Below are 10,941 nucleotides of genomic sequence, written 5' to 3'. Positions count from 1 at the left end.
TTCAAATAAATAAAAAAAAAACTTTAACAAAAAAAGACTGTCACCGGTCGCTTTTCTGGATATGCACCCGTTTTGCCTCATGGACTGACGTGGCTTTTGTCGTAGGAAATGTGTCATCGTTTTAACAGCCTGCCATTCTGTGTGCACATGAATCATTGATGTCCTTATCGCTCCTCGTCAGCCTTGAGATGAAATTAAAGTGCCTTAAATGTGCCCATCTTTTTAATTTATTTTTAAAGATTTATTAATTTATTTGAAAGTCAGAGTTACACAGAGAGAGGAAAGGCAGAGAGAGAGAGGTCTTCCATCCAATGGTTCACTCCCCAATTGGCTGCAACGGCCAGAGCTGTGCTGATCTGAAGCCAGGAGCCAGGAGCTTCTTCCGGGTCTCTCACACAGGTGCAGGGACCCAAAGACTTGGGCCATCTTCCACTGCTTTCCCAGGCCATAGCAGAGAGCTGGATCAGAAGTGGAGCAGCCGGGACTAGAACTGGTGCCCATATGGGATGCCGGCACTTCAGGCCAGGGCATTAACCCACTGTGCCACAGTGCCGGCCCCAAATGTGCCCATCTTAAGCTGACATTTCTGGAGCTTTAACACACGCGTTCCTGTCTCCACCATCGGGACGTAGGCCTGGCCATGATTTTCATCACAAGTTTCACAACCACCACAACTCCTTCATGACTCTGCTCTGGTAACTTCCCCATCCCAACCTCAGTTTCCAGCTGATCTACTTCCTGTCCGTGCAGATTTTTGGGTTTCACGTACATGGATTCACTGCGTTGCAGTCTTCAGGAGCTCGATTCTTCCCTGCAGAGTGTTTTGATATTCTGTGTGTGGCAGTAGTGGTTTCCACTTTTATGGCTTTGTATTACTCCCCTGTGTTTTTCTTTCTTTCTTTCTTTTTTTTTTTAAAGATTTTATCTATTCATCTGAGAGGCAGAGTCACAGAGAGAGGGAGAGATAGAGAGAAAGGTCCCTCATTTGCTGGTTCACTCTCCAAATGACCACAATGCCTGGAGCTGGGCCAGGCTGAAGCCGGGAGCCAGGAACTTCTGGCTCTCCCATGCAGGTACAGGGGCTCAAGAACTTGAGCCATCCTCCACTGCTTTCCCAGGCCACAGCAGAGAGCTGGATCAGAAGTGCAGCAGCCGGGTCTTGAACCAGCGCCCCTATGGGATGCTGGCGCCGCAGGTGGAGGCATAGCCTACCATACCACGGTGCCAGCCCCATCAATTTCCTTGCTTATAGGGAGAATGAACACAGTCCCCTCCGTGGTTGCCATAGAAGAGTTTGCATAAAGAGCCCAGCATCGGGCCTGGTCCAGCCTGGATGGCCCACCCGCATCAATCACACCTAAATCTGAAACTCTTGAAAAAAGCCTTCCTTAATCTCGTCGGTTTCAGGTTCGTAAGGAGCCGTCTGCAGCAGGAACTAGACCGAGTGAACGCGGCCCCTGGTGGCACAGCACAGTCACCGGGAAGCGATGTGGCAGGCGTTTTCATTTTTGTTTTATTTGTTCTGAATTCAGACCTGCTTGGCCGAGCCATGGAGGCAGAGGCTCCTCCCGAGGCTGAAGACAGAACTGAGGAGCCAAAGCCCCAAGATGAAGGGCAGCCCCTGGCCATGCAGCTGGGGCTCCCGCGTGCAGGGCAGTCGTCCCCTGACCCCGCTGGCCTCTGGGACCTGCTGGAAAAGAAGTTTCTGGAACACCGGCAGTTGGCTGACAGGAGCCCGGAAGAACGTCGGGAGAGCCTGCTGTGTCTTCTCCCCCTGTTTCTGAAGGTCAGAATTCTTGGTTATCAACGCTCTGTTATTAACTGACGAGTAATAATTGTGCATACTTACGGGGGTATGGTGTGATGTGTCTTCTAAAAATGTGTCTAATTTATTTGAACAGAGAGAGAGAGAGAGAGAGAGAGAAATTTTCCATCCACTGGTTCATTTCCCAAATGTCCTCAACAGTCAGGGTTGAATGAGTCTAAAGCCAGGACCGGGGAACTCAGTCTGGGTCTCTCAAGGTTGGGGGCGGGGAGGTGGCGGCAGGAAGCCAAGTACTTGAACCATCACCTGCGGCCTCCGAGGGCGTTAGTGAGGAGCTGGAATCAGGGGTGGAACCAGGATTCGAACCCAGATACTGCAATAAGGGATGCAAGCATCCCTTACACATATACATATATACATACGTATGTAATATATATGTGTGTATCATGTATACCTGCATATAGTATATAATGTATATGATAAAATCACAGTGTGTATTTAGCATATATGTCACCTCAAACATTTTTCTTTGTGGTGAGAATGTTCAGACTCTTCTGGTTACACAGATACTTCCAAAAATTCATGGAAAATGGAATTAAATGATAAATTCATATTAGTGCAAAATGTTGAATTCCATGCAGAGTTTTCTCTATAACATGCATTTCCATGAGCTTTTGGAAGACACGTTGAATGCCTGAATTTTACTTTTCTACACCAAAATAAACTTTACTTTAAAAAAAAAAGGATTTATTTGGGGCTAGCACTGTTGCATAGCAGGTAAACCTACCACCTGTGGCGCTGGCATCCCATATGGGCATTGATTTGAGTCCCGGCTGCTCTGCTTCCAATCCAGCTCCCTGTTAATCCACCTGGGAAAAGCCAGGGAAGATGGCCCAAGTGCTTGGGCCCTTGCACCAGTGTGGGAAACCCAGAAGAAGCTCCTGGCTCCTGGCTTTGGATGGTCGCAGCTCTGGCCATTGTGGCCATTTGTGGCCATTTGGGGAGTGAACCAGCAGATAGAAGAGCTCAGTCTCTTTCTGTCTCTCTCTCTGTAACTTGGCCTTTCAAATAAATAAATCTTTTTTAAAAAGGATTTATTTAATTAGTTTGAAAGGTAGACAGAAAGAGAGAGAGTATATGAGACAGAGAGAGTGAGATCTTCCATCTGCTGTTTCACTCCCTAAATGGCTGCAACACCCAAGGGCTGAAGCCAGGAGCCAGGAACTCCATCTGGGTCTCCCACATGGATGGAGGGGTTCATGCACTTGCGCCATCTTTCATTGCTTTCCCAGGAGCGTTAGCAGGGAGCTGGATCAGAAGTGGAGCAGCCGGGACTGGAACCAATGCTCTGACATAGGATGCCGGCTTTAGCTGCACCACAACACCGGCCCCCATGAACTTAACTTTTACTTGCGTTTCTCACGAGCTTTTTGGGGTGCTTTGTGCTTTGAAATAAACGTTCTTGGTTGTTGTCTTGAGTCATCGCTCCACTGCTATTACATTGAGTCTGTAAGGAAAGGACGCTGTGCTCCTGGGGACACTTTGGGGACAACTAGATACTGAGGTTGGAGGTTTTACCGTGGCCTCTACTCACTTTTTGCAGGTTGGAGCCTGGGGACTCTGAGATGAAGGCAATTTGGTTTCTGGGGAGGGCTCAAAACCTGGCTCCTGTGTGGCATCTTCTTGCCATGATCTCCAGTGGCGGGAGGGGGAAGGGATCTCTCTCTCGGGCTTCTGTTCTAAGGACGCAAATCCCATTCACACAGGAAGAGGCGAACTCATCTCCCAAAGCCCCGACCTGCTTGTCCCATCACTTCCGGGATTGGGATTTCTACAGAGGAGCTTGCTGGGGGGAGGGGAGGGACACCCACCAGGGACACCCACCCAGCCCCTAGCAAGAGCACTGCGCCACTTGATAAGGGTGGCAAGCATCACTCATCTTCCATGGTGGGGAGGGGCTTGGGAAGGACTGACAGACGGCTGCTCAGTATTCCTGTCTGTGTCGTTCAAGCCAGTCCTAGGTTGGGAGACTGTACTCCCAAGAGCCGGGACCTGGTTCTTCTCCTGTCCTTATTGTTGAGTTAGGAATTCGTTCATTTGTTGGGCACACACACACTAAGTTCCAGTAAGCCGTGCTAGGTTGGTGAGGAAGGCAGAGAGAGGTTCTGCCCTCCTGGGGCGGGGGATGGCATCTCGGGCACAAGGCATTGTGCTGGATGTGTTTCTTTGGGCTTGCAAGGGTTCGAATTCAATGAATGCTCATTTTTGCAAAATGGAAAGCTTTCAAATGCAAATCAGATTTCCAGTTTCTCTTGGAAATCTTGGCAGCTGGTAAGTACTGCCAGTTGGGTAGAAAGAGTTAGGGGCAGCCCTTTTAGCCAGAAGATGACCTTGATCCCCCAATTCACACAGTGCACCACTCCCTATCGTCTTTCACCCAGCTCACGTCACTCACTCATGTGATTTCACTCCCCTGGCTTCAAGCTTGCAGCCTCGCATGGAGCAGTTCCTACTTTAACTGTCTCTTGATATTGGTCCGTGTTTCCCAAACTCAATTCCAGTAATTGGAGACATAACAGCCCTGTTTCCTAGGAGCATTTATGTCTGTCAGAGCAGGGCTCAAGTCTCAGCTCGCGCTGTGCATCCTAGCATGGCTGAGCCTCAAATTCTTGATCTCTAAGGGGAAGCAGTGGCATTTTGCTGGGAAACTGAGAGGATGTGTACAGCCCCACCTGTGAAAAGCAGACGTGATTTTCGTTATGTATCCATCGCTTCCAGGACACCAGCTGCACTTGTGCCCGAACTCCTGAGACTCCATCACCCGGCTTCTCCAAACTGCTGACACAGTCTGCTTCTCCTTGGGTCCCTGGAGCCCACCTCTGATGAATCCTGTAGAGGAAGAATATTGCAGGCTTCTTATCATTTTCTTAATATCTATATTCTTTTATTAAGTCCCATGTGCTTAAAAACCTGTTGTGTCTATTAAGTTATGACTAATAAAACCCCGCCAGAGCCCTGGACCTTCTTCATTAAGAGTTAGTGGTGGAAAGGAGTGTGGGGCAGGTGGACGATTTTTCCCAGGTGTAGTGCAGATAAAAGCTGAAGGTGGAAAGTTGAAAGTAGATGTGGCAAGATGAAAGTAGATGTGGAAAGATACAGTTGATGAAGATGGAATGTTCATTGGAATTTAGGCCCTGTGTGAAAAATTCAAGTTTGTTGCCACTCTCTTTTGAATTTTGTACTAGTAATGTTCTTCAAAGCTTTCTGGGAAGGCTCTTCTGGGAAAGTTACACCATTTCCTGTTTGCCTAAAAAGTTACACTGTTTCCTGTTTACCTTGACTGTTCAGGGCAAAGCCTTATGCATACCTCAGTTGTCATGGAAACCTCACTCCACCTGAGCTCTGAGAACCTTGAACACACAGGACAGAGTCCTGAACCACTTTGCTTGCTTTATCCTCGACTCCTTTTCCCGAGGAAAATTAAGATGATCTGGAATATTCTTGGTCCCCGGGCAAAGCATACAAGTGACTTTGAACTGCTGTCCCTGCTTGGACAGGGCTGTGTCCCTGGGTTGTGGGGGGCCTTGACTGTCTGGCCCAGCCTGTCTATCAGTGAGACCTAGGATGGAAGGGGTGGCCGAGGTGTGGTCAAGGGTAGAGTGAAGGTTGGTGGCAGGGTGTGACCCTGGCTCAGTGCTGTCTTACGTAGCCGCCTCCCTCAGAGCCGCTGCCTCTCATCTACTTCCCAGGGTGCTTGCTTGCCTGTAGCATCTTTGTGTTTTTTTTCTTCCAAACACGCACAGGAAATGAGCTTTCCTGTTATCCCTGCCATGGCTGACATAACAAATCTGCATTAGCTGCTGGGAAAGTACAAAAATGAGCTTGGTTTGTTGCACGGTAAATTGCTGTTGAGCGGGAGAATGACTGCAGGTTGCTAACCCACGCAGCATCCTGGTTGATGTCTTTTTTTAAAATTTATTTTATTTATTTGAAAGAGTTACAGAGAGAAAGGGAGAGACAAACAGAGACACAGAGAGAGGTCTTCCATCTGCTGGTTCACTCCCCAAATGGCTGCAATGACTGGAGCTGGACCAATCTGAAGCCAGGAGCCAGGAGCTACTTCAGGGTCTTCCACGTGGGTTCAGGGGCCCAAGCACTTGGGCCATCCTCCGTTGCCTTCCCAGGTGCATTAGCAGGTAGCTGGATCAGAAGTGGAGCAGCGGGGACTTGAACCGGCATCCATATGGGATGCTGGTGCCAAGGCAGAGCCTTAGCCCGCTACGCCACAGCATCGGCCCCACTCTGTGCATTTTTGACTTAGGATATTTTCAGCTTTGGATGGGGTTTGTGGGTACTCCATTCTGAGTCAAGGGATGTGTGCATTAGAAACGAGGCAGAGAGGTGAAATGGTGCCCCAGGCTCCAACAGTCAGCAAGGGGCAGAGCCGAGACTAACCCAGGTGCCCTGATGCCCTGGTGAGCCTCATTGATGAGAGCTAGGTAATATTCACCGAGCTGGAACTCGCTCATCGGGCATGTGTTGACTGTTTACAAGTCCTCATAACAACTCTGTGGACTAGCTGCTATTTTTACCGCAGCTCTTAAATGAGGAAAGAGAAGTTTAGAGACATTATGTAACTTAGTCCAGCTCACCTGGGTGCTAGCAAGGGAGGAGAAATTAGCCGGGGTATCTTGCCCCAGGTCTTTGTTGCTAACCACTGGGCTTCCTTGCTCATGCTGGAGGCTGCAGGATGGGGCACAGAGAGAATGTCACCCCCTGCACGCCTGCTGTTTGGACAGTTGGTCTAGGATGCTGCAGGCATCCTCCCGTTTTCCTGGAACACGCAGCTCTGAGAAGCAGGTTGCCCTGTTGTCAGGAAGTCCAAATAGCCCTGAGTGACCTTGAAGCTGCACTTGCTGCTTGCTCACGGCCAGCGCCAACGGTGCCGTCCTAGAGGTTTGCGTTTGGTGGATTTTGCAATTTGAACTACAATAAGTGAGACGAGCTGCTTAGAAGGAAGGTTTGCTTCAGCGGACGGTTTCGGAGGTTCACAGCCCAGGTTGGGCACCCCCAACAGTCTGGGGTCTGGTGGCAAAATGTGTACAGATGGGAAGCAGAGAGACACATGGAGCAGGCTCTGCTCACAGAACCAACCCCGTCGCGAGACCTGCCTTCCAAGGGCATGCCCCCACGGACCTAAAGACTTCCGTCAGGCCTACTGCCAGACGTCACAGTACAATGAAGTCTCTACCCTTATTCCACCCATCATCAACACTAACCCATTAACCGTGAACAGAGACTTTGGGGCTTAAACACCTGAATGAGACTGGGGGGCCAAATCCGGCCCAGATCAGAACAGAAGTGGTTCTCTTAGTCCTTAGCTGAGTGGAGCAGAGGAGACCTCTCTCTGCCGATTCTGCAGAAATTACTGCTCCATGAGCAAAATAAAATGATGGCTGTTATTTTAAGCTATTCCGTTTTGGGTGGTTTGCCATGGAGCAGCTGATGACAGAATAATAGGCGACGAGGGGAGGAGTCCATCCATCCCTTGGTATGGAAGTGTTGGAATAGATCTCCGTGGTCCTTAGAGGTGGACTCTGTGTGTGTGTGTGTACATACATGCATGTGTGCACATGTGCTGTGAGGCTCAGGACACAGCTGATGCTGCAAGCATCATGCCACAGAGGGTGGTCATTCAAACCCAGAAAACCATGTGTGGCTCTAGCTGACAATTCAAGCTAAACGTGCCATTGAATCTAAAACAAGGACATCCAACAGTTATGAACGTGCTTCCAAAACTTGTCGGAAACATAGAACGGGAAGATAAGTTTATTTTGGGGCAAAAGCATCTGAGAGCCATGCAGAGTTTTTTCATAATAGGTGTTCCCTATGGATGTTTGAAAAACTGTTTTCAAGTGTGTTGTTCAGAGTGTAGACGGTGGCCGGTGAGGGCAAACTGCTCTCCTTGTCCCCTCCTAACTCTACCCCACCTTGCAGTGGATCCTGCAGCATGGTGTATCCCCAATTTGGGGGAGCGTTTTTGTTGTTTTAACAAAGTCTGGGTGCACGGCTTCTCTGTTTAATTTACCATGTCACAGCTGCAGGGAACCCTCACAGAAAGTCTTGACACTCCCCCCCCCCCCCCCCCCCCCCCGTTGCTGCAGGAACACTGCGATCACACTGGAAAACTGGAAAAGCGAGCAGGTTCTCTGTGCCTTCCAGAAGCTGAGTTTGTCTCCCATCTCCTCAAGAGCATTTGTCATTCCTTATTTTCCTTCGAGACCACGGCATCATCTTCTTGCTCTTTCTTCCATGGGAGGGGACAGCTCCAAGGCAGGAGGGTGCAGCCTGGATAATGTTAGTAAATAACATTTTGTTTTAAAAAATATTGAGCAATATGCTCCCAGCATGCAAATCCCAGTTTGGGGGGAAAAAATGAAGGCCTTTTGGAAGCTGCCTTAACTCTTCGGGGTCTCCACGGTGCCATTGAGTAAATGATTGGCTCTGTGCATCCGATGGTCCCCTGGTGGCCTGAAAGAGGTATTGCATCCTCCGGTATTGCCTGCGTTGGTCCCAGGAAGGAGCAGCGCCTTGGGAGGTGTGGCTCGAGTACAATTACTGCTCAACTCACAGTGGGCCCATTTGCTTTATTGTAGAGGGCCTCCTGGAGTCCCACCGCTCCAGGGACAATATAGATGCTTCTGAGTCAACTGTCAGCAAATTGGTCTTCGTGGGTTTTGCCGGGGCAGGGAAGAGGCACTGGTGTTTGTTAGGAAGACGTTGTAGCAGAGTTCTCAGGCCTGGGAGAGAAATCATCCCCCCGCAGAATTTCCAAGCCCACAGAACTGGTCTTTTCTTGCCAAGGATTTAACGTGTTGGGGGTGGGGAACAGCTGGTCCCCAGGCGGTAGCCATGAGCTTCGTGTTCAGGGAGATGGCTGGAACAGATGCTCTTGCCTTCCCGGTAGAGGAGGATCTCAGCCATGAGAGACAGGGATGGTAGGCAAGGCAGCCAGGTGTAGGAAGGCAGGTGCAGCCCTCAGAGTGCACTGGCACCCTCCAGGCAGATCTGAGTGAGAGAATGTTTCCAGTCACCTGGACTGCGGTGAGCAAGGTTTGCAAAACCTGATGGAGAGAATATAGCCTGGCAGGCCAGGTAGGCGTCTCAGCAAAGAAGTGGGAGCCCACTTTGCATTTATGGGGGTTTTAAGGGAATAGGGTCCAGTTCTTCCTGCTGTTTCTCATTCTATCTCCCTCCCCCCATTTCTCTGCACAAAGAGAAATGAGCTGTGAAATGAGTGAAATTCCTCCCAATTTCTTATTTCCCTACCAACCAACGTCTTGAGTCCGGATAGCTCTCTTAGCACAGAGCAGATGATTCTCTCGGGGAGCTTTCCTTTGGGGGAAGGCTGGGAGCACCCATAAAGTTATCGGAGTGTGGGCAGGACTTTGCAGTGTAAAATCCCAGGCTGCTTCCAAGGTGAAGCCTGCTCCACTCCTTTCCCGCAGGTGCCTGGTTTTCCTTAGGCCCCTTTCACACCCACGGGCTCATTTCCATCTTCCTGCCTGACAAACATGCAAACGCTCCTGGGGTATGCACTCGCGTAATCGAACTAATCCAACTCTCCACTCTGCCACGTGCGCGGACTAACCAGCTCAGCCTTCGTGTCTGCAGAGCGGGCATCAGCATAGAGGCGCCGGAGGGGCTTGCTGTGAGGCTGCGTGGGAAAGCCCTCTGCGCAGGCGCGTGAGGCCCCTGTGCGTCGCAGGCTTGGTAACTGTAACTGTCCTGTTCACTCATCAACTATTGGTTCGAGGTCTACCACGCCCAGCAGGGTTCACCAGTAAGCGAGCACTTCTATTGTTTTAGCAAAGTTCAAATGCACTGCTTTTTTAAAAGTTTAATTTTTTTTACTAGAATTTTATTTACTTGAAAGAGTTACACAGAGAAGGAGAGGCACAGAGAGAGAGAGAGAAAAGGGTCTTCCAGCTGTTGGTTTATTCCCCAGATGGCTGCAACTGCTGGAGCTGCGCCAGTCCGAAACCAGTAGCCAGGAGCTTCTTCCTGGTCTCTCACATGGGTGCAGGGGTGCAAGGACTCGGGCCATCTTCCACTGTTATCCCAGGCCATAGCAGAGAGCTGGATCGGAAGTGGAGCAGCCAGGACTCAAACCAGCGCCCATATGGGATGCCAGCACTGCAGGTGGCAGCTTTACCCGCTATGCCACAGCACAGGGCCTGGAATTTTCTTAATCAGTGTCACTTACTGTTTGTCTTGCATAGATCCCCTCCTCCAGTCTCCCTTGTGTTTTGCTTTCAAATCAACTCGCTCAGTCTTTTCCCTAGCAACCCATCCGGGTGTGGATCCTGCCCCATTGTTTGTTAGCTACATTTGCAAATACTTCTCCCAATCGGTGTCTTTCAGTAAAGAGAAGACTGCAAGGTTCTGGCGTTTCACATAGTGCCCTAGCAAGAAAACACCTTCAGAAATGACTTCCCTGTGGGATTCTGATGCTCTCCTCAACTCTTCCAGATGCAGGAGTTTCACTTAAACATATCCAGGCAGGCCTTTCGGTAGGAACTTATCTGTGTGGCTGGGCCCAGCACAATGGCAGTTTGTGGGAGCGACTGGGTGCCAGGGGGGTGTGCACAGTGGCCTGCCTTTGGGTGGTCCCTGACACCCGGGCTGAGGGCAGCCACTCCTCTCTGAGCACTGGGAAGAGGTTGTCTGAGCCCTGGCCATGACAGCACAGCGGGGGAGAGGACGCCTGCCCAAGGGCTCTGCAGGAGAAGCAGACATGCCAACAGTTCTGTACAGAGACCAGGAGGAAACTCTCACCAGAGAGCTACCTCCCGAGTAGAATTCCAGAAGCCACGAGCTCTATGAGAGCAGCCTATGTCACCAGGGGAGGACGTCAGAGGAAGACAATGAGTGGGTAGGTTAGAACGAGGGACGGGACAGATAAGGAAACTTTTAAGGACACTGAGAGAGGGGACATTAAATACGGCAACCTGGACTGGGAAGACTTTCGGGAGCCAGAATAGAAAAAGGGGTAGAGATTTGAGAAGTTTGATTTTGCATATATCATAAATTCCAGGTTTCTCTTTGGTAAAACCAAATGATATAAATTGAAAGACAAAATGACAACTTTCAAAATAATTGTAATTACGTTATGG

General features: G+C 49.9%; 1 protein-coding gene across 1 annotated transcript in view; it reads left to right on the top strand.

Moving 5' to 3' along the window:
* Positions 1–1,549: 1,549 nt before the first annotated feature.
* The window catches only part of WDFY4 (WDFY family member 4), a 243,414-nt gene continuing 234,022 nt past the window's right edge, over positions 1,550–10,941 (top strand). The window contains exon 1 of the mRNA XM_062214495.1: positions 1,550–1,786. Coding sequence (XP_062070479.1) covers positions 1,550–1,786 — 237 coding nt within the window. The remainder of the gene's footprint in view (positions 1,787–10,941) is intronic.

The sequence above is a fragment of the Lepus europaeus genome, chromosome 17, assembly GCF_033115175.1.
Source record: "Lepus europaeus isolate LE1 chromosome 17, mLepTim1.pri, whole genome shotgun sequence".
Taxonomy (NCBI): domain Eukaryota; kingdom Metazoa; phylum Chordata; class Mammalia; order Lagomorpha; family Leporidae; genus Lepus; species Lepus europaeus.
This window is presented reverse-complemented; position numbering and strand designations above follow the sequence as displayed.